The 27,952-nt window shown below is 42.8% G+C and overlaps 1 protein-coding gene across 1 annotated transcript; it reads right to left on the bottom strand.

Annotated features, from left to right (window-relative positions):
• LOC103300681 (nmrA-like family domain-containing protein 1) lies at positions 1–24,237 on the bottom strand. The gene is made up of 4 exons (XM_054713139.1): positions 24,232–24,237; positions 11,869–12,118; positions 5,061–5,251; positions 1–582 (listed from the first exon to the last, which is right to left on the bottom strand). The coding sequence occupies exons 1-4, from the start codon at positions 24,235–24,237 to the stop codon at positions 403–405; spliced, it is 627 nt and encodes a 208-aa protein (XP_054569114.1). The 3' UTR covers positions 1–402.
• Positions 24,238–27,952: the final 3,715 nt, after the last annotated feature.

Genomic DNA, 27,952 nt, shown 5'->3' with positions numbered 1-27,952 from the left:
GGGGCGGGAACTGGAACTCCAAGGAGAGGTTCAGAGCCAGGGTTCTGGATCAATTAGGCAGGAGAAAGCTGAGTGGCCACCCCCCTTTCATGTTAGGGAAGAAGATCCAAGTTCCTCAGGCCAGAGTCTGGTGAGGCGACTTGGCTGTTGGGGGGGTCAGAGCTACAGAAGGTGTCAGTTTGGGGCTTCTTACTTAACCAAACAGGTGTACCATCCTTATCACTATCTGAAAAGTTATATGTGAATCAAATTTCCATGTTTCCTACTTAAGAGAGTATTTCAGGAACGGCTTTGGAGTTGCAAACAATTGCATTCTAACATATCTGTTCTATAAATGGAGATGTGTTGTACAGAGGGCCAGAATCAGGGAAAAAGAAAGTTGTCAGGGGCCTGTGTGAACAGTTAAATGCCCATCAAGGCTTCCTTGTTCTCTGAGACAAACTGGCTGAAGCTTTTGACTTCGGGGTTTAGTCGGTGGGTGAGCTTGACATCACGGTCTGGCTTCATCTGATAGAAACGAAACATGTTGGCCATTTCCTCCGCTCCAGGAAACCCCAGCTTCTCGTAAGCTTCCAGGGAGATCTTTTAAGAACAACTTTTTTTAAAAAAAAAAATAGTAAATTTTTAAAAAAGGAAATGTTTCAGCTCTCATTGAAAATAGTCTGAGAATAAATTATTCACCTTACTGATGATATAGATCCACCGTTCTTCAGCCTAACTCCAAAACCCAAGAAGCTCTCGAGTTTTTTCATAAGCAATTTGACAGCAAACTGACTTTTCTGAACTGATTCTGATCTGAACTTTGAAGCTTTTTAATGCTACCGTTTAGTGAAAATAGTCATATATTTTTCTGCAGAGATATTACAGGTTCCTGTCCTGCCCCTGATGGTGATGTTACATAATACATGTAGAACACAATCTATCTAAAAGCTGCAGCTTCTGAAAGCCAAATTGTTTCTGGTCCCAAGCATTTTGGATAAGAAACTATAGATCTGTCCTCCCCCCTCATCTGACCTTCTTTCATATACATTCCCTCAGCAGCCCTCTCAGACAGTCTACCCACCTGGCCCTCTGCCTCCATGCAGTACTCTGGCACCAGGCTCTCTATCCTTTCCTCCTGGCTGATGTCCCTTCATCATCATTCCAATCCTTGATTAGAAATGAGCATCTTGACTTCAACCATCCCAGACTCTGCCAGGCCCAGGTTCAAACAAATGCTGCTCACCACACACTTACTGAGCTACCTTCTGTCACCTTCCACAAAACCCACCCCTTGAGTCCCTCTGACACTAACTACAGCAATAGTTCCCCCTCCTGAATTAGCTAAGACCATTTCTAGCTATTGGATCCAGTGTAATCTGTCTTTAGCCCCAAAGATAAACTCTAACCGTGTTATTCCACTTGGCCTTTGGAAATTGTGACACGCAAACAACTCATTTTCACCCTGGCTGGTTTGGCTCAGTGGATAGAGCATCAGCCTGGGGACTGAAGGGTCCATGGTACAATTCCAGTCAAGGGCACATGCCTGGGTTGTGGGCTCTATTCCCAATACGAGGTGTACAGGAAGCAGCCAATCAATGACTCTCTCTAATCATTGATGTTTCTATCTCTCTCTCCATCTCCCTTCCTCTCTGAAATCAATGAAAATATATTTTTTTAAAAATGATTGTCATATGCCATTTATAATATGGAAAATTAAGAAAAATGTGCCCATGCAAAAACAAAAAATGGCAGAATAAATTTTAGTGTATATATATATATATTTATATATATATATGTATATCTTTTTTTAAAATTAATGTTTTAAAGAACTTTAACAAATGCTCATAATATAACATTAAATGAAAAAGCTAGATACAAACATATAGATATTGGAAAAAGACTAGACTCATGCATCTAGGGGAAATAATGAACAACATAAACTGATGAACAAAAACAGACCCGGACACAGGGAAGCATCGATCAGACTGTCAAACCTCAGAGGGAAGGTAGGGGAGGGTGGGGGAAAGGGGAAGAGATCAACCAAAGGACTTGTATGCATGCATATAAGCATAACCAGTGGTCACGGACAATCCGGGGGAGAGGGGGGAGACATACGTGGGAATGAGTTTGGGATGGGAATGGGGGGATGAGGACAATTATGTGATACCATAATCAATAAAGAAATTTTTAAAAAAAGACTAGAATATAATGTGTCAGATCTTATTAGTTGCTATCTCTGAATACATGATTTTTGTTTTCTTTTTTATAATTTTCTGTATTTTCTGAAATAAGCATTTGCTATATTTGAAATAAGAAAACAATTTAAATTTTTAGTAAGAAGACTACATGAGAAGCATGGAAGATGACTTTGAAAATGTCTCTCTCCTTGAGTCACTACCTCATCCTATAACTTTGACAACTAATATTCCTTAGTGAAATAAGGGATTCTTTTCTGCAGATTTTTGAAGGAAAGATTTTTGTTGCATCTCACTTTCTGAGAGGATCATGTTCCTTTTGGGGTTGGACAGACAGTTTCAGCCAAACCCGAGTTCCTGATGGAAGTCTGTTCCAGGGCATGCACTCACTGAAGCAGTTATGCCTCCTGACCAGACTGGCGGGGGGAGTCAGACTGCCAGTGCTGGAGCGCCACCTTGTGGCCACATGCATCCTTCCCCAGAGCAGCATGATGCCTAAGCATTTCCCCCACCACTCTAGAACCCTGGGCAGCATCTTCAAGTCAGACTAGTTACTATACACTGCATTAACCATTCTGTAGAACTTCCAGCTTCTAATGCCCTAGAACTTTTGGTGCTAGAGAAGTTCTGCTGAATTGTGAAATAACTTTATGTACAAAGAAGAGTCGGGGACCAAGTATGTGATTGAGTGATGCTTGGAAGGTCCTGAGCACGTCTACCTGGCCCTCTGAGAATGAACACTCTCCACATGCCCACACCCCTTCACCTTTCTCTCCTTCTTCCGTACAGACTTCAAACCCCATGAAACAAAAGAAATGTAAGGCCCAAATGCAAGTGCCCTTGGAGAGGGGTCAGTCCCTGGGAAGTATATTTACACCAGGTACAAGTGACTTTGCAGATCCTCTCATGAGTCCATCTTCTGAGTGATTGGCTGTCATCTTGGATTTGGGGGTAACTTATTTTCTTCATTAAAGACACCTATAATAATTTTTTAGGGTTTCTTAGCCTCCTTGTAGCTCCTGTTCCTGACTCTGAATTGGGAAACTAGGTTACCCCTCATGACTCAAGACTCACTGGAAGCAAGAGTTGCAGATGAAAAGAAAAATCAACTCTCTGGGCCTAACTCTAGGAAACATGCTAGAGTGGGAGTCAACAAAGTGGTTCCTAAAGGGCTAGATATAAATATTTAAGGCTTTGTGGGTCATATGGGTTAAGTCACAACTACTTAATTCTATCAATGTATCATGAAAACAGCCAGAGACAATACATAAACAATGGTGTGGCTGTGTTCTAATAAATCTTTATTTTTTAAAAAGCAGGTGGTGGGTCCTAATTGTGGACCGCTCCTATAGAGAGAATGTGCTGGGTATGACCTTAGAAATCATCCAGAAAACACTCATTTTACAGGTGGTGGAATGCAGCCAAGAGAAGCAAAGAGGCAGGCTAGTCCATGCCTGCCAGCTTGAAAGAAGGTATGGAGCCTCCTTTCAGCTCTGAGGGTGTCTCTGCAAGGCACACATACTTCCTTCTCAGAAGCCCTGTTCTCCTCCTCTTATCAACACTTGCTTTGGAGAAATGGCTGGTAATGTGTGGTATCATCAGTTCCTCTCACTTTTCTGTAAAAGACCTGTCCTATCCACGCTCTTGTCTAGGCCATTCCCACCTGATTTATACCATGATCAATTACCAAGGGCTTACTAATTGCCAACCCAGTGCCAGGTGCCTGCCATTTATATATCATGTCATCCTCTAATCAACCTTATCAGGTACTAGAGGCCCAGTGCACGAAATTCGTGCATGGGTAAGGTCCCTAGTGGCTGCTGGCTGCAGGCCAGGGCCTCCCTTCATTCCATGCTGCCCCGTGGTGGTCAGCGTGCATCATAGCGAGTGATCGAACTCCCAATCAATCAAACTCCCAAGGGGACACTTTGGCTATTAGGCTTTTATATATATATAAAGAGATAATAACTTCTTTTACCAAATGAAGTAACTGAGATTAAAGAGGTTAAATAACTTGCCAAGATTCCACAGATAGGTAAGGGCAGAGCCAGGATTTGCTTACCTTCTCATACTGCCTCTGGTTCATCCATGTGGATTTAGCCAGGCTAGGTTTAGGATTCTAGAATTTAGCCAGGACAGCCCCATCATTCCCTCCACCTAGACATAGTCTTGCCCACCCTCAAGGACCACCTCAAAGCCACTTTTTCCATGAAGCCTTCTCCTACCCTTCTTTGGTCACAGAGAGTGTGGACAACACAATTAAGCACCTATAGTGTTATAGCTGTACTGATCCCTGTGACTTCATGTGCATTAACATTTTCACTCTGATGTAAACTCCTCAAAGATAGCACCAGGTACAGAATAGGTACTTTATATATGCCAATAGGTATGTATGTACCAAATACTTTGCTAAGCCCCTTAAATATATTCTCCCTAATGTCCACAAGATCACCCTGAGGTAGATGCTACTATCCCACTTCACAGATGAAGAAGCTGAGGCTCAGAGAGGTAAGTGCCTTGCCCACACCCGAGAGCTCTGGCAGACTGGAATGATCAGCAAAGAGTGCTTATGAGAGAAGAGTTGGGTAGTGAATATGAAAAAGTTGTACCTCAGTCTTCAGATTCTAAGTTCTTGCCACACAAAAGTAAATTTACTCTAACAAGCTGATTAACCTTAAGCTAAAGAAATAAAGCCATAAGGGTGAGATTCAGATGCACAAATACAAGATAGATTTGTGGAACTGAAATCCTCTTCAATTTCTTCTGACAGCCTAAGCTGAACCCTTGCCTAAATTCATTGAGCGTCTACCAGAATGTCTAAGTCAGTGGGGTGTGACCTAAGGTGGACTCTTATGATCACATTTATATCTTCTAAGAACTCACCTTTGCATCTCGGATATCTTTCCCCAAAATCTTGGACAAAACATCAGCATATTGCTGTACTGTTAGCGCTTCTGCACTGAGGCCCACAGCCTTGCCTAAGAACTCTTCTGGAGAATCAAAAATTCTAGAGACGACTGCTCCAATATCAGCAACAGAGATGCCATCCAAGGGAATGTCCCCCATAGGCAGTGCTAGTAAAAGAGAGAGAGAGAAGAGAGAGAGAGAGAGAGAGAGAGAGAGAGAGAGAGAGAGAGAAATAAGTAATTATAACACATCCTTGGTAAGTCTTACCAACTTGAATTAATCAACCACTGAACAAAAGGTAAGAAAGCAAAGTAACACCTAGTAGTCACAATCTATGCACAATTCGTTACAAGGTTTAGTTTGAGAAAATATCATAATGCCTGGATATTGATTTTTTTTAAAGTCACCATTTACTAAGCATCTGCTTTGTTCAAAGTATAATTAGTTATATCTATAATCCAGATTTCTCTGCTGAATTCCAGGCTCTATTGCCCAACTTCCTACTCAACATCCTTACTTGATTGTTTAATAAACATGTCAATATGCTTCAAAATGAATTCCTATAGCGCCCCCCGCCCCCCCTCCCCGCAACAACTTGCTCCTCCTATCCCATTTCAAGTCTATCATTCCAGTTTCTCAAGTCAAAAATCTTAGAGTCAGCTTGACACTTCTCTCAAACCCCACATCCTTTTCTTTCTTTCTTTTTAACCCTAGACATAGCATGTCTAGAATCTGACCACTTCTTACCAACTTCACTGCTACCACCATGGTCAAAGCCACCTTGGACCATCATCTTTGACTTAGATTATTGCAAAGTTAGTCTACTTGTTTCCACTCTTGCCTTTCCATGGTCTCTTTGTCAACCTGAAAAACTAACATCAACTCAGATCATGTCTGCCCATACCCTCAATGGCTCTCTGTCCCTCAAAAGACAAGTCAATGTTTTATAGGATCAGACCTCTGTTAACTCTGGCCTCACCTTCTACTATTCTCCCTTACTTGCTCTGTTCCAACCACACTAGCTGTTCCCTCTTCCCAAAATGTTCTTTCCTGAATATTCACAAAGACCACCACCACCTAGCTCCATCAGAAGGTGCTCAGACATCACCTTCTCAAAGAGGCCCACTGATCCTCTTGTTTAAGTTTCACATGCCACCTCCTTACTGCTGGCACTCCACATCTAACTTACCCTGCCCTATTTTTATATAGTACTTACCTCGTAACATACTAGTACAATATACTTTACTTATCTATTATGTTTATTATCTATCTCCTCCACCCAAATAAGAGCTCCATGAGGTCAGACTTTGTTTTCAACTGTTTATTACTGATTCCCCAGTAAGAGACTAGAACATAGTAATAAGCCCTCAAATATTTAATGAATGGATGAAAGAATGAATGAGCCCAATATATTGGTTGGTTTAATCTTCAAAACAATCTTGAAACATAGGAATATCAGGTACTCAGCTAGCAAGCAGCAGAAGTGGGCTCAAACCCTCATGTGTCACTCCAAAGCCCGTGCCCTTCCTACAGTGTGACACAGCCTCTCATAGGTCCCCAGAATCCTAGAATCCTGAGGCTTGAACCCAAAATAGATATGATCTAGCCTCAGAACTCTAATTTTTATTTACACTTCATTTTTTTTATAAATCTTTATTGTTCAGATTATTACAATTGTTCCTCATTTTCCCCCCATAGCTCCCCTCCACCTGGTTCCCACCCCACCCTCTCCCTTACCCCTGCCACTGTCCTCATCCATAGGTGTACGATTTTTGTCCAGTCTCTTCCCGCACCCCCCACACCCACACCCGAGAGTTGTCAGTGCACTCCCTTTCTATGCCCCTGATTCTATTATGTTCACCAGTTTATTCTGTTCATCAGATTTTTAATTCACTTGATTTTTAGATTCACTTGTTGATAGACATGTATTTGTTGTTCATAATTTTTATCTTTACCTTTTTCTTCTTCTTCCTCTTCTTAAAGAATACCTTTCAGCATTTCATATAATACTGGTTTGGTGGTGATGAACTCCTTTAGCTTTCTCTTACCTGTGAAGCTCTTTATCTGTCCTTCAATTCTGAATGATAGCTTTGCTAGGTAGAGTAATCTTGGTTGTAGGTTCTTGCTGTTCATCACTTTGAGTATTTCTTGCCACTCTCGTCTGGCCTGCATAGTTTCTGACGAGTAATCAGCTGACAGTTGTATGAGTGTTCCCTTGTAGGTAACTGTTTTTCTCTTGCTGCTTTTAATATTCTCTCTTTGTCTTTTGCCCTTGGCATTTTAATTATGATGTGTCTTGGTGTGGTCCTCTTTGGATTCCTTTTGTTTGGGGTTCTGTGTGCTTCCTGGACTTGTAAGTCTATTTCTTTCACCAGGTGGGGGAAGTTTTCTGTCATTATTTCTTCAAATAGGTTTTTAGTATCTTGCTCTCTCTCTTCTTCTGGCACCCCCATTATTCTGATGTTGGTACGCTTGAAGTTGTCACAGAGGCTTCTTACACTATCTTCATATTTTTGGATTATTTTTTCTTTTTGCTTTTCTGGTTGAGTGTTTTTTGCTTCTTTGTATTTCAAATCTTTGACTTGATTCTTGCGATCCTCTTGTCTGCTGTTGGGTCTCTGTATATTATTTTTTATTTCAGTCATTGTATGCTTAATTTCTAGGTGGTCCTTTTTCATATCCTCAAAGGTCTCGCTAAATTTATTGGCCTTTTCTAGGAAATTCTTGAAAAACCTTATAACCGTGGATTTGAACTCTATATCCAGTCTCTTGCTTTCCTCCATTTCTTTCATTTGTGATATGTTTCTTTGTCTCTGCATTTTGGCTGCTTCCCTCAGTTGGTAGAGTGGCTTTGTGTGCTGGGTACCCTATAAGGCTCAGTAGCTCAGCCTCCCCAGTTACCTGAGGTGGACACTCTTGGTGCACCCCTTTGTGGGCTGTGTGCACAGTCTTGTTGTAGTTAAGCCTTTATTGTTGTTGGTATCACTGGGAGGAATTGACCTCCAGGCCAATTGGCTGTGAGGATCAGCTATGTCTACACTTGAGAGAACTTCTGTGCTGGAGACACCCTTATGAGACAAGACTTGCAAAAGCCTCTGTGCTCAGCTTGGATGGGGTAGAGTCTCAGGGTGGAGCAGACAGCAATGGTTTCCCGTCAGCCCTGCCCTAAGAGGCCCCTGGGTCTCAGTGTCCCGCTGTAATTGCTGCAAGCACCTCTGAGAGAAAGCCGCCCTTGAGTTCTGCCCGCTGCCAGACAGTCCAGTTTATCCCCAAATGAGTCTGGGTCCCCAGAGTCTCGCCTGAAACTGAAGTTCAGAGCAGTCGGGAACTTTTGTCTCCCTCCCACTTGAGAAAGCCAGCCATGTACTCAGTTGCCAGCCCTCTCCACACCTCGGTACCTCTGCCTCCTGCAGTTCCTCTGAGTCTCAGTGTGCTTCTCTCTTTCCTTCTAGTTGTAGAATTTCCATTCAGCCAGCCTTCCTGTGGTTCTGGATGATGACCATTTTGTCTTTTAGTTGTGGTTTTGAAATTGTTGTGTGAGGCAGCAGTTTAGGTGTTTACCTATGCTGCCATCTTGGTTTCTCCAGAACTCTAATTTTTTAAATTAAGAAATTCTGAATGGATATGAAAACATGAACCAAATATATGCTGTCTATAAGAGACCCACCTCAGAACAAAAGGCTCACACAGGATGAAAGTGAAGGAATGGAAAAAAATTTTCCATGCAAATGAAAATGAAAAAAAAGCTGGGGTAGCAATACTCATACCTGATAAAATAGACTTCAAAATGAAGGCCATCACAAGAAACAATAAAGGTCACTACATAATACTAAAGGGATCAATCCAACAAGAAGATATAACCCTGGTAAACATATATGCACCCAATATAGGAACACCTAAATATATATATATTTTAAAAAAACAAAAAACTTCTGGAGAACTTTAAGGGAGAGATCCATAGCAGTATGCTTATGGGTACATCTCCTAGGACAAAGGAAACTAAGGAGAAAATAAACAAATGGGACTATATCAACATAAAAAGCTTCTGCACAGCAAAAGATACCATCAACAAAATGAAAAGGGGCCCACTGTATGGGAAAACATATTTGGTAATGATACATATGATAAAGGGTTAATATCCAAAATATATAACGAACTCATACAACTTATCAAAAGGAAGACAATCAAATTTGAAAATGGGCAAAGGACCAAAATAGACATTTCTCCAAAGTGTACATACAGATGGCCAAGATACATATGAAAAAATGCTCAGCGTCACTGATCATCAGAGAGAAGCAAATTAAAACAACAATGAGGTATCACCTCACACCTGTCAGAATGCTAACATCAACAAATCAACAAATGACAAATGTTGGTGAGGATGTAGAGAAAAGGGAACCCTAGTACACTGCTGGAGGGAGTACAGACTGGTGCAGCCTTTATGGAAAACAGTATGGAGTTTCCTCTAAAAATTAAATATGGAACTGCTATTTGGCCCAGTGATCCCACTCTAAGAATATATACTAAAAACTGGAAACACCAATCAGAAAGAATGTATGCACCCCTATGTTCATAGCAGCACAATTTACAATAGCTAAGATCTGGAAACAGCCTAAGTGCACATCAGTAGATGAGTGGATATAAAAGCTGTGGTACATTTATACCATGGAATACTATACAGCAGTGAAAAATAAGGATCTCTTACTCTTTGAGACAGCATGGAGGGACCTGGAGAATATCATGCTAAGCAAAATAAGCCAGTCAGAGAAAAACAAATATCACATGATCTCACTCATATGTGCAATATAATGAACAAAATAAACCGATGAACAAAATAGATCCAGAGACATAGAAGCATGAAACAGACTGTGGAATTTCAGAGGGAAGGTGGAGGTGGGGGAGGTTGGGTGGGGAGAGATTAACCAAAGAACTTGTATGCATATATGCATAACCCATGGACACAAACAACAGGGTTGTTGGAGGCCTGGGGCGGAGGGTGAGGGTGGGCTAGAAGAGGTCAATGGGAGAACAAGGGGGACATATGTAATACTTTCAATAATTAAGATTTTATTTTTAATGAAAAAACTAAGCCTATTGACTTGCCTGCTGCTTCACAGCTAGGAAACAACAGGCCCGGACAAGAATCAAGGTCTCTGAATTTCAATCCAGTGTAAAAGTGACCTCAGGATTAGCAGCCAGGGATTAAATATCACATTTAATCTTTTGTAGCAAAATTAGCTTCCTATCACAATTTCTTGGTGGGCACATTGCCTGCTCAGATTAAATTCTAATTGTATTTTCTATTTGTAAAGCAGTTTAAGCTTTTTGAGGCACTCTTTGCTAAGTCTCATCTGACTTGTTTGAGAGTTGAAGGTCTTGAGATGAGATTCAAAGCAACTATGGGACAGTGGTAAAGACTATGGCTCTGGAGTAAGACTTCCAGGGTCCATGCCCTGGTCTGCCTTATTAGTGATCTTTGGAAAGTTATTTAATCTATATTACTTGAGTTTCCTCATCTGTGAAATGAAGGTAAATAGTGCAGTGCCAGGCCCCTACTAAGTGGTTAGTCGGTATTAGCTATTCCTATAGTGGGGAATGATATCTGAGTCTGAGGAATACCAAAGATGGGGTTATATAGACTTTGGAGCCCCAGATGGGACTGGGTACCAAAAGAAGTTGAAGGCATCACCTCTTCCTACAGGCCAATCTAACCAATAGATTACAATGCCCTAAATCAGGATCTGGGAAATATCACTGAGCTGGCTTCTGTAACCTGGTAAAGGCATAGGAAGAAAGGAGGTCACTTGTTGAACTATGACCCAAGTCATCTGTTGTATGTCAGGTGCTCCAGGTTGACTTTGACTGTCATTAGTTATGCCTCTGATAAGTCTTAATTATGTGCCAAGGAAAAAAGACTGAATTGCTGCCATTGATACTCCCATAGTTCCTCCACTCCACAGAGCCACCTTGGACTGTGGACAAAGAAAATTTCTCCAAAGGGCAGAGGAAGTCCAGCCAGTGGACTGGAAGCATTGGAATTATTAGGAATCCTTGTTAAAACTATAGCACTCCTGGCACCAGCCCAGACCTTCAGAATCAGACTCTTTCTCTGGAGAGTCAGGGCCCCTCTAGGGATTCTGACCACGGGACTCAGGTCAAGAGGAGCATGTTTTCCCGATTGCTACCATAGGTCAGATGGATGAGCTAGAAGGAACCTTAGAAGTCACCTTATACTATCCACTTTGACTCAGTGGATAGAGCAGTGGCCCACGGACTGAAGAGTCCTGGGTTTGATTCAGGTCAAGGACACATACCTCTGTTGCAGGCTTGATCCCCAGCCCTGGTCAGGGTGCATGCAGGAGGCAACCAATCCATATGTCTCTCTCACATTGATGTTTCTCTCTGTGTGTCTCCTTCTCCCTTCCACTCTCTCTAAAAATCAATGGAAAAATATCCTCAAGTGATAACAAAAAGAAGTCATCGTGTCCAACTTTTCCATTAGACTTGAGGAAACTAAGGCTTGAGGTCGCATAGCTAACCATTTGTATAAAGAGCATCCGATTGTTCAGACTGGAAGTAAAGTCCTTTGTGTTTCCAGTCCAAGAACCAGTTCTCTGTGAAGTTTAAAACAATACTGTATCCCTCTCAGCACTTCACACAGAGGTAAGCACATAGTAGGCACTCAACTGATATATGTCCACTGAAAAGAGGTAGGAAGGGGACAAAGGAGGAGGAACGGGGGACAGCAGGTGTCTGGTCAACTTTCACTACAAATTCCACTTACCCAAGGTGTAGTAATCTCCATCAGAGGCTTTCTTGGGCTTCCATAAAGTGAGGAAGTTTTCAAAGTAAGCTGCCAAGTGGATGCTGGTCATGGGAACACCAATGGACCAGAAATACTCCTCCGCTTCTCCCTTTCCATCAAAGTGATCAACTGCCAACTTCCCTCCGGTCAGACGCTTGACATTCTCCAGGCTGCTGAACACCACGTGCTTCAGACCCAGGCGCTTGCTGACATCTGCCACCAGCTTTCCCTAAGGAACAAAGTAAATTCTTTATATAGATCGCTGTATTTGCATATGGACAGGAAAGCAGGTGCTGCTTTCCCTGCCCCCCCCCCTTTCTTTTCTTTTTTTTTTTTTTTTTTAATTTTAAATATTTTTATTGAGGTATTATATGTGTACATATCTTACCATTACCCCCCCCACCCCACACCCACACATGCCCTCCCCCCCAGAGTTTTGCGTCCATTGTCTATGCTTATATGCATGCATACAAGTCCTTCGTTTGATTTCATAACTCCCCCACCTTTCCCAAACTTTCCCCCTGTACTTTGAAAGTCTGTTTGATGCTTTACTGTCTCTGTATCTATCTTTTTGTTCACCACTTTATAATGTTCTTTACTATCCCTAAATGAGTGAGATCATGTGGTATTTTTCTTTCATTGACTGGCTTATTTCACTTAGCATAATGTTCTCCAATTCCATCCAGGTTGCTGCAAATGATGAGAATTCCTTCTTTTTTATGGCAGCATAGTATTCCATTGTGTAGATGTACCACAGTTTTCCGATCCACTCATCTGCTGACGGGCACCTAGGCTGTTTCCAAATCTTAGCTATTGTAAATTGTGCTGCTATGAACATAGGGGTGCATATATCCTTTCTGATTGGTTTTTCTAGTTTCTTCGGATATATTCCCAGGAGTGGGATTACTGGGTCAAATGGGAGTTCCATTTTCAGTTTTTTGAGGAAACTCCATACTGTTCTCCACAGTGGCTGCACCAGTCTGCATTCCCACCAGCAGTGCACGAGGGTTCCTTTTTCTCCGCATCCTCGCCAACACTTGTTGTTTGTTGATTTGTTGATGATAGCCATTCTGACAGGTGTGAGATGGTACCTCATTGTTGTTTTGATTTGCATCTCTCGGATAATAAGTGACTTTGAACATGTTTTCATGTGTCTCTTGGCCTTCCTTCTGTCTTCTTTTGAAAATATTCTGTTTAGGTCTGTTGCCCATTTTTTTATTGGATCATTTATCTTCCTCTTATTGAGTTGCATAAGCTGCCTGTAGATGTTGGAGATTAAACCTTTATCAGTGATAGCATTTGCAAATATGTTTTCCCATGCAGTGGGCTTTCTTGTTGTTTTGTTGATGGTTTCTTTTGCTGTAAAAAAGCTTTTTATTTTGATGTAGTCCCATTTGTTAATTTTCTCTTTAGCTTCCATTGCCCTAGGGGCAGTGTCAGTGAAGAAGTTCTTGTGGCATATGTCTGAGATTTTGTTGCCTGTGGATTCCTCTAGTATTTTTATGGTTTCCCGTCTTATGTTTAAGTCCTGTATCCATTTTGAGTTTATTTTTGTGTATGGTGTAAGTTGGTGATCTAGTTTCATTTTTTTGCATGTATCTGTCCAGTTTTCCCAACACCATTTATTGAAGAGACTGTCTTGACTCCATTGTATGTTCATGCCTCCTTTGTCAAATATTAATTGAGCATAGTGGTTTGGGTCGATATCTGGGTTCTCTATTCTGTTCCATTGATCAATATGTCTGTTCTTGTGCCAGTACCAGGCTGTTTTGAGAACAGTGGCTTTGTAATACAGCCTGAAATCTGGTATTGAGATCCCACCTACTTTATTCTTCTTTCTGAGGATTGCTGAGGCTAGTCGGGGTCTTTTTTTATTCCAGATGAATTTTTGGAGAGTTCTTTCTAGGTCTGTGAAATATGCTGTTGGTATTTTGATGGGGAGTGCATTGAATCTGTAGATTGCTTTGGGTAGTATGGACATTTTAATGATGTTGATTCTACCAATCCAGGAACATGGTATGTTCTTCCATCTGTTTACGTCTTCCTCTATCTCTTTTTTCAGTGTCCTGTAGTTTTCTGTGTATAGGTCTTTTACCTCCTTAGTTAAGTTTATTCCTAGGTATCTTAATTTTTTTGGTGCGATGGTAAATGGGATTGCTTTTTTAGTCTCTCTTTCTGTAAGTTCATTATTGGTGTATAGAAAAGCCATAGATTTCTTGGCGTTAATTTTGTATCCCGCTACATTGCCGAATTCATTTATTAAGTCTATTAGTTTTTTGATGGAATCTTTTGGGTTTTTTATGTACAATATCATGTCATCTGCAAATAAGGACAGCTTCACTTCTTCTTTTCCAATTTGGATGCCTCTTATTTCTTCTTCTTGCCTAATTGCGATAGCTAATACTTCCAGTACTATGTCAAATAGAAGTGGTGAGAGTGGGCATCCCTGTCTTGTTCCTGTTCTTAGGGGAAATGGTTTTAGTTTTTGCCCATTGAGTATGATGTTTGCTGTGGGTTTATCATAAATAGCTTTTATTATGTTGAGGTATGAGCCTTCTATTCCCACCTTGTTGAGAGTTTTTATCAAGAAAGGGTGTTGGATTTTGTCAAATGCTTTTTCTGCATCTATTGATATGACTATGTGATTTTTATCTCTCAATTTGTTTATGTGATGTATCACGTTTATTGATTTGCGGATATTGTACCATCCTTGCATTCCTGGAATAAATCCTACTTGGTCATGGTGTATGATCTTTCTGATGTACTGCTGGAGCCGATTTGCTAGAATTTTGTTGAGGATTTTGGCATCAATGTTCATGAGGGATATTGGCCTGTAATTCTCTTTCATTGAGTTGTCTTTATCTGGTTTTGGTATTAGGGTGATGCTGGCTTCATAGAAGGAGCTTGGAAGTGTTCCTTCCTCTTGAATTTTTTGGAATAGTCTGAAGAGGATAGGTTTTAGTTCTTCCTTGAAAGTTTGATAAAACTCTCCTGTGAAGCCATCTGGCCCCGGGCTTTTGTTTGCCGGAAGCTTTTTGATGACTGCTTCAATTTCTTCCATAGTTACTGGCATGTTGAGCTGTTTAGAATCTTCCTGATTGAGTTTTGGAAGGTTGTATTTTTCTAGGAATATGTCGATTTCCTCTAGGTTGTCCAGTTTGTTGGAATAGAGTTGTTCGTAGTATTTTGTAACAATCCTTTGTATTTCGTCGGGGTCTGTTGTTATTTCACCTCTTTCATTTCTGATTTTGTTTATTTGGGTCCTCTCTCTTTGCTTCTTGGTGAGCCTGGCTAGAGGTCCATCAATCTTGTTTATCCTTTCAAAGAACCAGCTCTTGGTTTTGTTGATCTTTTGTATTGTTTCTTTGGTCTCTATGTCGTTTATCTCCGCTCTGATCTTTATTATTTCTTTCCTTCTGCTTACACTGGGCTTATCTTGTTGCTCTCTCTCTAACTCTTTGAGTTGTTGGGTTAGGTAATTTATTACCATTGTTTCTTGTTTTTTGAAGTAGGCTTGTAGAGCTATGAACTTCCCTCTCAGGACTGCTTTCATTGTGTCCCATAGATTTTGGATTGTTGTGTTTTCATTGTCGTTTGTTGCCATGATGTTTTTTATTTCTTCCTTGATGTCTTTGGTAACCCAGTCATGGTTTAATAACATGCTGTTTAGTCTCCAAGTGTTTGATTTCTTTGGGTTGTTTTTATTGTAGTTGATTTCCAGTTTTATGCCACTGTGATCTGAGAAGATACTTGATATGATTTCTATCTTCTTGAATTTGGAGAGACTTTGCCTATGTCCTAACATATGGTCTATCTTTGAAAATGACCCATGTGCACTTGAGAAGAATGTATATTCTGTGGCTTTGGGGTGAAATGTTCTGAAGATGTCGATTAATTCCATCTGTTCTAGTGAGTCATTTAGGATTGATGTTTCTTTGCTGATTTTTTGTTTAGAGGATTTGTCCAATGGTGATAGTGGGGTATTGAAGTCTCCTACTATGATTGTATTACTGTCAATCTCTCCTTTGATATCTTCCAGGAGTTTTTTAATGTATCTTGGTGCTCCTGTATTGGGTGCATATATGTTTACCAGAGTTATTTCTTCTTGTTGGATTTCTCCCTTTAGTATTATGAAGTGGCCTTCATTATCTCTTGTTATGTCCTTCACTTTGAGATCTAATTTGTCAGATATAAGTATTGCAACCCCAGCTTTTTTTTCATTTCCATTTGCCTGGAAAACCTTTTTCCATCCCTTTACTCTCAGTCTGTATGCATCCTTTTTTTTGAGGTGGGTTTCCTGTAGACAGCAGATATCTGGGTTTTGTTTTCTTATCCAGTCTGTTACCCTGTGTCTTTTGATTGGGGCATTCAATCCATTTACATTTAAAGTTATTATTGATATGTACTTATTTGACGCCATTTTTATTCTATACCCCTGTGTACCTTCTTTGCTTCCTATTTCTTTCTTTTTTTTACAGCAGACCCTTTAGCATTTCTTTCATTGCTGGTTTGGTGGTGATAAACTCCCTTAGTCCTTTTTTGTCTCTGAAGCTCCTGATTTCACCTTCAATTTTGATTGATAGCCTTGCTGGGTACAGTATTCTTGGATTTAGACCCTTCCTTTGCATGACTTGGTATATTTCATTCCATTCCCTTCTGGCCTGATGAGTTTCTGTTGAGAAATCAGTTGCTAGTCTGATGGGGGTTCCTTTGTATGTAACTGTCTGTCTCTCTCTGGCCGCTTGTAAGATTCTTACTTTGTCGTTGGTGTTTGCCAACTTAACTATAATGTGCCTTGGCGTCGGTCTTTTGGGGTTCATTTTGCTTGGAACTCTGTGAGCTTCTTGGATTTGTGTGGGTTTTTTCTTCCCTATATCAGGGAAGTTTTCTGTTATTATTTCTTCAAACAGGTTTTCTATTCCTTGCTCAGTTTCCTTTCCTTCTGGCACCCCTATTATCCTGATGTTGTTTTGTTTTGTATTGTCCCGAAGTTCCCTTACGCTCTCCTCAATCTTTCTAATTTTTGTTTCTAGAAGCTGTTGTAATTGGGTATTTTTTTCCATCTTGTCTTCTAGCTCACTTATGCGGTCCTCTGCTTCATCTAGTCTACTCTTGATGCTTTCTATTGAGTTCTTTACAGCAGCGATGTCACTTTTCATTTCTTCTTGGTTCTTCTTCATTTCTTCTTGGTTCTTACTCATATTGTCGAATTTGTCTTCCATCCTTTTCAGCCACTTTATGACCATTTCTCTGAATTCTTTCTCTGATAGGTTGTTTGCCTCTAAATCGTTTACTTCCTTTTCTGGTGATGCCTGCTTCTCTTTCCTGTGGGGGCTGTTTCTTTGTCTCCCCATGGTCTCTCTTCTCCGGATGTCTGGTTATATAGATTTCTCTCTCTGGCGTTGATTTAAAGGTATAAAATACAACACAACCAGGCACAACAGACAAGGCACTGAACAGAATTGTATTCACGATATTAATAACCTCCAATAAAGGTAACCACCAGAGAAAGACAAATTAGGGAATAGGAGTGGAAGAGGGAGAGTAAAAAGAAAGAACAACAACGAAGAAAAAAACAACAACAAAGAGTGTGAATCTGAACTTGGGAAAAGAGCAGAAAGAAAGAAAAGAAATAACAGAAAAGAAAAAGAAAAGAAAAAAAAAGTAAGAGAGACAAGAATGATACTAAGAGAGAAAAGGGGAACAAACTATATATATGGGGAGTAAACTCCACTAGAACAACCACTATTCCCAGCAAATTCCAGCAACACGAGCCTGGAGATTAATACAAACTGCAACAGCAGCTAATATCAAGTGAGGCAAGGGAAAACAAAAGTAAAAAACAAACAAAAACAAAGCAAACAAAAGAACCAACCAAACCAACAAAAAGAATAATCTAAACAATCTCATAAAAAAGCATAAAAATTCAATCTAATCAACATTCAAGCAAACAACAACAAAAGGCCCGAGAGAAAAATAATTTTTTAAAGGTAGCGTAGAGAGAGGTTTGTATGGATTTGGAGCAGGGGGTTGGGAATTAGATATATAAGTAGGGTGAAGTTTTAGCAGGGAGTAAACTGAAAAAGTAGGGAAAATCTAAAGCCAGAAAGGGTTAAGATAAACTGGGACCAAAAGGGGAAAGGTTAGGAGAGTGATGGCATAATGTTAGCTTTGAGATAGGGTAAAGCGATTGTAAGGGAAAGATGCAAATCGAATGTAGGACACTAATCCAAAAATAAAAGAAAGAGAAAATCAAATGACATTAAAAAAAAAAAAAAAAAGTAAAATAATAGTAATAATAGTGCTGATTGAAAATAAAAATGTAATAATTAAAAAGGTGAAAATCAAGTGAGGAAAAAGAAAAAAATATTAGTTTCTTAAGTAAAAGATGCAAAAAATGAAAATAAAAAAATATGAGAATAAAAAATTTAAAAAATTGAAAAAAGAATTGAAAATTAAAAAATAGGAAGACTAAAATGTGCAGTAGCGGCTGTCATTCACTTCCTCTATTATTCTGTTTGGTACGCCTTTTTCCCAGTCTGGGCGGTATTTCAGTTCAGCTTCATTCCAGGGCTCCTCAGTGTTGGAAGCCAGTCCTGCTTTTTAAGCCAGCCCTATCTTAATTTCTCGTATTTATTTTTGATTACACCAGAGACAATTAGCGTTTCAGCCCCTGGGTGGCAGTGTTTCTGAATTGACTTCCGGGCCTCTCTAGCTCTTTTTTCTCTTTTTTTTTTTTTTCCCCCTTCTATGGCACTCACTACCGGTTTGTGGAGATGTGCGCCTCAGAGCTGCCTCTCTGATGGTCACACGCAGCTCTGGCCCCAGGTTCCGAAAAAACACCTTCCCCCTGCAGTCTTTCAGGGTTTCCACCTGGATTTTTCTATGTGTTGGGCTTAGCAATCAGAGTCGGAAAGAGCCCAGGTGTGCGGACCGTGGGTCTGTGCCCCAGACTAAGGAGCCTGTACTCCTTTGAAAATTCTTAGTCTGACCCTCCTCGTCAGATTAAAATGAGTTGCTTTCAAGAGGTCACTTCTGTTAGCAGCTCAGAAGACCCCCCTCCTCATTCACGGATCACGGCAGTTCCAACTGCCGCTGATTTTTCTAGGCACAGACCTCCCGGCTCCTGCCGGTCCTGCGGCTGCCGCGCTTCCCTCACCCAGCGCCTCCCTCACCCACCGCGGGGATTAGAAACCGCAGCTTATTTCAGACAAAATCTGACCTTTCCGTGGTGCAGTGAAGAGTTTCTTTGAATCCAAATGTTTGCGCTGATAGGGGACCGGTGGTCTGGTGCTCCCAGCAGTTCAGTGTTTGCAGTTGTTGCGGAAAGTCAGGTTTCCACTAAAATCCTCCTTTCCTTGCAAGATGGCGAGGCGCCCGGTGAGCCCGCAGCTCCAGGAGGGGACCCGGCCCCTGTGGGTGCTGCGCGGTCAGAGGAACACTGCCCAGCACTCCCCCGCCTTCTCCTGGAGTTTAGCTGTCCCTTGGCTTGCCCACATACACTCCCTCTGCGAGCCTCTGCTGCTCCGACTCTCCGCCCCAGGAACAGACTCCAAACCCGACTCTATTCCGTCGCCATTTTCCCCCCTTTCTTTTCTTATTGTCCTCCATAGAGAGGGAACTCTTCCAGCATCAAAATATATTCAAGTTACCATCTGAGAGGCCACTAGTATTGGTGGGCAGAGGCTCCACCATGTCACAATACTGAACCTCATCAGAAGCTAAGAGGCAGCCTGGTGGGAACAGGCAGGAACATCTGGTCCCTAGAGTCTAGGCTATCAGTATCTTTGGATGAACTGCCACATTTATTTATATATGAGCCTCAGGAATACTTGAGAAAACAATATTAATAAAGTGTAATAATGTTTTCTGGTAATTAATTATATCTGCACACCATTTGGATATTGAGGGCATAATAAAGACACACACACATACACACACACACACACACACACACACATTCTCTTTTTTGTATTTCAGTTCCAAATTTTCTAAAGCACCTTCATCTCTCTCTTCTCTCTTTCTCTTGTTACAGAATTTACTAGGCAACTGAAAAATACAAGAAATACCGGAGGCAAAGGAAATAACCATTTATTTTCAGATGTTTCGCATGTACTAGTACAGGACGCAGGGGAGGCTGTTTCTCTCCAAATCCTGAGCAAACCAATATGGAGGAAGCTTTCCCTTTATACCCTTTGGTTTCCTTGTCCCCCAAATATGGGATGGGACTTTCAGACCTTTCGCGGGCTTTGCAAAAAGCCCAGTGTGTTGGGATGGGGGCCGTGAGACCACACCTAAAGGCCTGGCCTGGCGCCAGCGCTGATAACCCCCTCTATGGGTTGTTCATGGTTTATGGCCTCTGTAAAATGGGAGTAGTACTTAGGTAAACTGGTCTTGCAAAACCAGATTGTGGAGAAAGGGGCAGTGACTTAATTATAGGCTATCAAGAATGTACATTAGGTTACTGGCACAGATTCAGACTGCTAGCCCCATCTCAAAATGTCTTATTTTCCCCATCACTCTCTCTCTCCTCTTTCTCTCACTCTCTTTTTTCTTTCTTTCCGCTGTTACCTTCTCTTTTTTTCCTTACAAAACCCCATGTAGCAAGTAGAAAAGACATAATTAATTTGGTTTAGTAGAGGCAGAAAGTGAGCAGAGAAGTGACTTTGTACTCCTGGGTTTCATAGTAAGTGAATATAAGAATTAGAACCCAGAGTTCCTAATATGAGTTCTTACAAAGTTTATCACTAAAAGACAAGCTGTAAATGGTATAATTAATTTAACAGACATTCCTGAAGTGGCTCACTCCTGCTCTTAATATTTTGAATTATGCCATTTCTATAAGAGACTGATCCCATCAATTACATTTTAAAAATCTAATCTTCACATTTTTACAATTTATACACATATATCATTTCAAATAGTACTGTCAAGGCGGGGGGCAGGGACTGAACTTATAATGACAAAGACTAGAGGCCAGGTGCACGAAATTCATGCACTGGGGAGGGTGTCCCTCAGCCCAGCCTGCACACTCTCCAACCTGGGACCCCTCGGGGGATGTACGACTGCCAGGGATCGGGCTTAAACCGGCAGTTGGACATCCCTCTCACAATCCGGGACTGCTGACTCCTAACCACTTACCTGCCTGCCTGCCTGAATGCCCCTAACCGCTTCTGCCTGCCAGCCTGATCACCCCCTAACTGCTCCCCTGCTGGCCTGATTAACACCTAACTGCCCCCTGCTGGCCCAATCACCCACAACTGCCCTGCCCTGCTGGCCTGGTCACTTCCAACTGTCCTCCTCTGCTGGCCTGGTTGTCCCCAACTGGCCTCCCCTGTAAGCCTGGTTCCCCCCACACACACACAACTGCTCTCCCCTGCCGGCCTGATGGCCCCCAACTGCCCTCACCTACAGGCCTGGTCCCCCCCCCTCCAACTGCTCTCCCCTGCTGATCTGATCGCCCCCAACTGCCCTCCTCTGCTGGCCTGATATCACCCCAAAATGCCCTTCCCTGCCGGCCTGATTGCCCCTAAGTGCCTCTACCTGCCTGATCACTCCTTACTGCCCTCCCCTGCCAGCCTGATCTTGCCCCCAATTGCCCTCCTCTGCCGGCCAATTTGTTTCTGATTGGTCGGTTTCTATGCCAGTCAGTGTCAAAAGCTCCACCTCCTAGGCAGCCATTGGCTCCTCACAGTTGACCCAGATTTAGTTCTGATTGGTAGATTTCTATGCCAGTCAGTTTCAAAAGCTTCGCCTCCTAGGCAGCCATTGGCTCCTTATAGTTGACCCAGATTTTGTTCTGATTGGTCAGTTTCTATGCCAGTCAGCATCTCTGGGCTTATGAACGGGGCCTGATCAGAAAGGGGGGACTGATCAGCAGCCCCAGTGGAGGCCTGGAGAGAAATGGAGGCATGGCTGCTGACCAGGCCAGGAAAGAAAGAGAGAGGCCAGTTCTGATCAACAGCTGCCACAGAGGCAATGGATCAGACCCTGCTTCTCTCTTCAGGCCTCTCTCCGGGCCTGATTTGCAGCCCCCTCAGCAGTCAGTGTTGGGTCACCGTGCCTGCAGCTGTAACAGTCAGTGATGGGATGCCAGGGTGACCCAGTGCTGACTGCAGGACTGACTTCTGGTTGATCAAGCCTCCTGGTCATTGCGGATGTGACAGACCCAAGGTTTTTATACATTAGGATGTTCCCTGAGCCCTCATGCTGATAACTGCTCTCAAGAAATAATCACTCTAATCTCTTTTAGCTGTTTATTTCTAAATAACATGTTTGCACTACTAATACTTGATTTTTTCAGTTTAAGATATCATCTACTACCTGGGTCCAGGTGAGGCCTTGCGCCCCTGGTCCCGGGTGAGGCTGGGTCCCTGGGCCCGGGTGAGGCCACGCACCCCTGGGTCTGGGTGAGACCACGCGCCACTGGACCCAGATGAGGCTGGGTCCCTGGGCCCGGGTGAGGCCATGTGCCCCTGGGTCCGGGAGAGGCCTTGTGCCCCTGGGTACAGGTGAAGCCGGATCCTGGGTCCGGGTGAGGCCGTGTGCCCCTGGATCCATCCGGGTGAGGCTGGGTCCCGGGCCCGGGTGAGGCCACGCGCCCCTTGGGTCTGGGTGACGCCACGTTCCCCTTAGTCCGGGTGAAGCCGTGCCCCTGGGTCCGGCCGAGACCAAACCAGAGGGAGTCGGACCTCCGTTACCACCATTTGTCCACCATCCAGAGCTGAGGGGTCAGTGCTGACATGTACACATAAGGAACTGGTGGACAGTGAAATTGGGTCTCTAAAGAACTGTTGGTCCAGAAAGAAACTCACTACAGACTGATTCATTTGCCTGTCAGCATAACTATTATTGCTCGTCTCACATTCAGTTCTTATAAGTATATATCTAGTGACATATGATCTCGCTCATCTAGGGGAAATGATGAACAACATAGACTGAGGAACAAGAACAGAACCAGAAACAAGGAGGCATCGATCGGACTATCGGGCCTCAGAGGGAGGATAGGGGAGGTTGGGAGGAGGGGGGAGAGATCAACCAAAGGACTTGTGTGCATGCATATGAGCCTATCCAACGGTTAAGTTCAACAGGGGGTTGGGGCATCCGTGGGGAGGGGTGTGGGATGGGAATGGGGGGATGAGGACAAATATGTGACACCTTAATCAATAAAGAAATTAAAAAAAAAAAAAGATATCATCTACTAAATTCTTACTCTGAAAGATGAATCCTCATCTCTAATATGCTCTTTCTCTCTCTCTCTCTCTCTCTCTCTCTCTCTCTCTCTCTGACACACACACACACACACACACACACACACACACACACAGCCCAACACCACCATCACACATATATGCAATTCTCTTTTTCTCTTATTCCCAATATCATATGTTGGGCTAGATAAAAAAGCAGTGCCTGAAAAAAACTGTGGGAGAGGAAGATGGTGGCTGGCAGGACAGAGGTGAGGGAGAGGAAGTGAGTGAGTGAGGGTATGAAAGGAGAGTGTGTGGATGTGTATGGTGTGGATGTGTGAGTAAGTAAGGGACAGTTAAATCTTGCAGGAGCCGAAACCGGTTTGGCTCAGTGGATAGAGCGTCGGCCTGCAGACTCAAGGGTCCCAGGTTCGATTCTGGTCAAGGGCATGTACCTTGGTTGCAGGCACATACCCAGTGGGGGGTGTGCAAGAGGCAGCTGATCGATGTTTCTCTCTCATCGATGTTTTTAACTCTCTATCCCTCTCTCTTCCTCTCTGTGAAAAATCAATAAAATATATATTTTTTAAAAAAATCTTGCAGGAGCAGCAGGGGCTGGCAGACCAGGCTCTCTTGGACAAGGAGAGCCTACCATCGCTGCGGGCACTCCCCAGACTGCGAGACTCCAGCATGGATCCCACGCCATCTTGAAATGGAGAACGGCCTTTTTTAGGAACTCATCAACACCACCAACCAGGCAGGCTTTGGAACTGCCCTGCGACCCAGCAGCCACTCCAGCCAAAATCCTGCTGCCCCACCCGCAGAACTGCAGACCCTGGAACCTCCACCTCCAATGGTGCACCGCTCGGCAGCAGTAAGTGCAACCTCCCCCTCCCCAGCAGCAGAACTCCAGACAAAACATTCGCGCATTTCCATCGCGCACAGGCAGCCAGGGCACTCCACTCCGTAGGCAGTGCCTGGGAGCCACTGGGAGCCCCCGCGGGTGTGATTTTGTATGGACAAGGGCACGCAGCCCTGCAGTAGAAATTCTGAACTCCCTCTTCCCGAATAACTGCCCATGGACACCCCAGCTGTGCAACTTCAGTGCCAGGGCCCCTCAGAGTGCGTCAGAGCTCTGCGCAGGCAAACTCACCGCCATAGACAAGGGAAGGCACCCTGAGACCATATATCCACAGAGTCCTCTGGGGAGCTGCTTTGAGTCCATGCTGGGTGTGATTCTGTACAGATAAGGACACGCTGCCCCTCAGTAAAAATTCTGAACTCCGTCTTCCTGAATAACTGCCCACATTCACCCCAGCTGTTCAACCTCAGTGCCAGGACCCCTCAGAGTGCGTCAGAGCCCTACGCCAGCAAATGCACCTCCACAGATGCGAATTTCCTACAGGCAGGCAACCTGAGCCCATCTATGCACAGGGCGCTAGTGGGAGCCACTGAGAGCTCTCCCTGGGTGTGATCTTGGACAAACAGGGGCACACTCCACCCCAGCAGTAGAAACTCATCCTGGAGACCTGCCCACAGGCGCCTCAATTACACAGCTACACTGCCAGGGCCCTTCAGAGAGCTTCAGTATGCCTTGCAGGCAAACGTACTTTGGGTGCCCCTGTGAGCCGCCACTGGAAGTGAGCACCTATCCACCATAGGTACAGCAGCAAAAGCTGAGTCTGCCCACCCCACAACTACAGAACTCTGGACACTACAGTCACACCTTTCCAGAGTTCAGGCCCCCTGAACCCCATCACCCCAACAGGTTCCTGGGTGCCCTGTGAGTCCCCACTGGGCACGTGTGATTTCAACTAAGGGTGAAAGACAGCAAAAATTGGGACACTCCCCTCCACAGCTGCTGACTTCTAGACACTGCAGTTGTGCCTCTCAAGCTCACAGGCCTACATCAAGAGAACCCAAATAGCTCAAGTAGGGAGCTACACTAAATTACTAAGCCCAGGAGAACTGAGAGATTACACCAGTAGCACCATCCCCAAAAGAACCTGGGTAGCAAAGCAATTGGATCTACAATTAAAACATTACAAGAAGACATGGGAAGACAAAAAAGCAACCCCCAAAGGAAAGAAAAAGAGGGATCACTGGAAAGGGAGTTAAATGAAATTGAGGCTAGCAGCTTAACAGAGAAAGAATTCAGAGTAATGGTTATAAGGATGTTTAAACGGCTGGATGACAAATACACGCAACTCAATGAGAATTATAAGGAGCTGAATGAGAATGTCGCCAACATGAAAAAAGAACCAAGAGGAGATGAAGAATGACATAGCTGCAATAAAGAATACAGTGTAAGGCTTAAACAGTAGACTAGAAGAGGCTGAGGACCACATCAGCGAATTAGAAGACAAGGTAGGAAAAAACACACAAATAGAGCAGCAACTGGAAAGAAGACTTAAAAAGCAATAGGAGAGCCTAAGGGAGCTTTGGGACAACACAAAACGAAACAATATTTACATAATAGGGGAACCAGAAGGAGAGGAAGAGAAGCAAGGAATAGAAAACCTGTTTGAAGAAATAATGACAGAAAACTTCCCTGATACTGGCAAGAAAAAAACCATGCAAGTCCGAGAAGCACATAGAGTCCCAAACAAGATGAACCCTAAAAGACCGACACCAAGACACATCATTATTAAATTGGCAAACACCAACGACAAAGTAAGAATCTTAAAGGCTGTCAGAGAGAGACAGAAAGTTACCTACAAGGGTTCTCCTATTAGAATATCAATGGATTTCTCAACAGAAACACACCAGGCCAGAAGGGAATGGAAGGAAATTTACAAAGTGATGCAAAGCAAGGGACTGAACCCAAAATACTATACCCAGCAAGGCTATCATTCAAAATTGAAGGTGGAATCAGGAGCTTCACAGACAAAAAAGGACTTAAAGGGTTTATCACTACCAAGCCAGCAATGCAAGAAATGCTGAAGGGACTTCTGTAAAAAGAAGAAAGAGAAAGGCAAGAATAAACACTAACATTAAGGAAAAATATGACAACAAACATGTACTTGTCAATAATAACATTAAATGGATTAAATGCACCAATCAAAAGACATAGGGTAGCTGAACGGATAAGAAAACATGACCCATATATTTGCTGTCTGCAAGAGACCCACCTCAGAAAAAAAAAAAAAAAAGGATTCACACAGACTGAGAGTGAAGGGATGGAAAAACATTTTTCAGGCAAATGGAAATGAGAAAAAAGCTGAGGTTGTGATACTTATATCTGGTAAAATAGACCTAAAAGAAAAGGCCATAACAACAGATAAGGAAGGCCACTACATAATACTAAAGGGAGCAATTCAACAAGAAGATATAACTCTGGTAAACATATATGCACCCAATACAGGAGCACAAAAATACATAAAACAACTTCTGGAAGATATCAAGGGAGAGATTAATAGCAATACAGTCATAGCAGGGGACTTTAATACCCCACTGACACCACTGGATAAATCAACCAAACAAAAAAATCAACAAAGAAACAGCAATCCTAAATGACACACTAGACCAGATGGAATTAATTGACATCTTCAGAACATTTCACCCCAAAGCCACAGAATATACATTCTTCTCCAGTGCACATAGAACATTTTCAAGGATAGACCACATATTAGGACACAGGCAAAGTCTCTTCAAATTCAAGAAGATAGAAATCATATCAAGCATCTTCTCAGATCACAATGGCATAAAACTGGAAATCAACTATAATAAAAACAATCCAAAAAAATCAAACACTTGGAGACTAAATAGCATGCTATTAAATAATGACTGGGTTACCAGAGAGATCAAAGAAGAAATAAAAAACATCATGGCAACAAATGATAATGAAAACACAACAATCCAAAATCTATGGGACATAGTTTCTGTTGACAAATTAGCTGATAATCATATGGGTGCTCCCTTGTAGGTAACTAACTGTTTTTCTCTTGCTGCTTGTAAAATTCTCTCTTTGTCTTTTGCCCTTGGCATTTTAATTATGATGTATCTTGGTGTGGTCCTCTTTGGATTCCTTTTGTTTGGGGTTCTGTGTGCTTCCTGGACTTGTAAGTCTATTTCTTTCATCAGGTGGGGGAAGTTTTTGTTCATTATTTCTTCAAATAGGTTTTCAGCATCTTGCTCTCTCTCTTCTTCTGGTACCCCCATAATTCTGATATTGGTACGCTTGAAGTTGTCCCAGAGGCTTCTTACACTATCTTCAACTTTCTGAATTCTCTTCTCTTCTTGCTTCTCTGGAGGAGTGTCCTTGGCCTCTTTGTATTCCAAATCTTTGAGTTGATTCTTGCGATCGTCTAGTCTGCTGTTGGGTCTCTGTATAATATTTTTTATTTCAGTCAGTGTATGTTTAATTTCTAGTTGGTCCTTTTTCATATCCTCGAGGGTCTCATTAAATTTGTCCATGAAATTCTTGAAAAACCTTATAACTGTGGTTTTGAACTCTATGTCCATTCGTTTGTTCTCCTCCATTTCTTTCGTTTGGGATCTGTTTCCTTGCCTCCTCATTTTCACTGCTTCCCTGTGTTGGTAGGGTAGCTTTGTGTACTAGGTGTCCTATTGGTTCAACGGGTCATCCTCCCAGTTACCTGAGGTGGACACTCTTGGTGTACCCTTGTGTACTGTGTGTCCCCCAGCAGGAGCTACAGCAAGAACTAGTTTTCTCCTCCTTTGCTTGGGCGGTTTCGGAGCAGTCTGACTGGAGCTGCAGTTAATATGGTTAAGCTGCCACAGAACAGGCCATTTATATGCAAAAGCTGCTGTGTGGAGCCTGGGCGGGTTTGTAGAATGTGCGGGGTGGGGTCTCAGGGCGGGGTCTCAGGGCGGGGCAGGGTCTCAGGGCATCACTAGGCTGGGGCGTGGCC

Source organism: Eptesicus fuscus, chromosome 3 (assembly GCF_027574615.1).
Source record: "Eptesicus fuscus isolate TK198812 chromosome 3, DD_ASM_mEF_20220401, whole genome shotgun sequence".
Classification (NCBI taxonomy): Eukaryota; Metazoa; Chordata; class Mammalia; order Chiroptera; family Vespertilionidae; genus Eptesicus; species Eptesicus fuscus.
The sequence above is the reverse complement of the archived record's forward strand: the minus strand, read 5'-3'. Positions and strand labels throughout refer to the sequence as shown.

Coding starts and splice junctions, on each gene's coding strand:
- LOC103300681 (XM_054713139.1), bottom strand. Junction 5,252..11,868: donor TGGAGATTACTACACCTTGG/GTAAGTGGAATT, acceptor CTCTTTTACTAG/CACTGCCTATGGGGGACATT. Junction 583..5,060: donor AAGATATCCGAGATGCAAAG/GTGAGTTCTTAG, acceptor TGTTCTTAAAAG/ATCTCCCTGGAAGCTTACGA.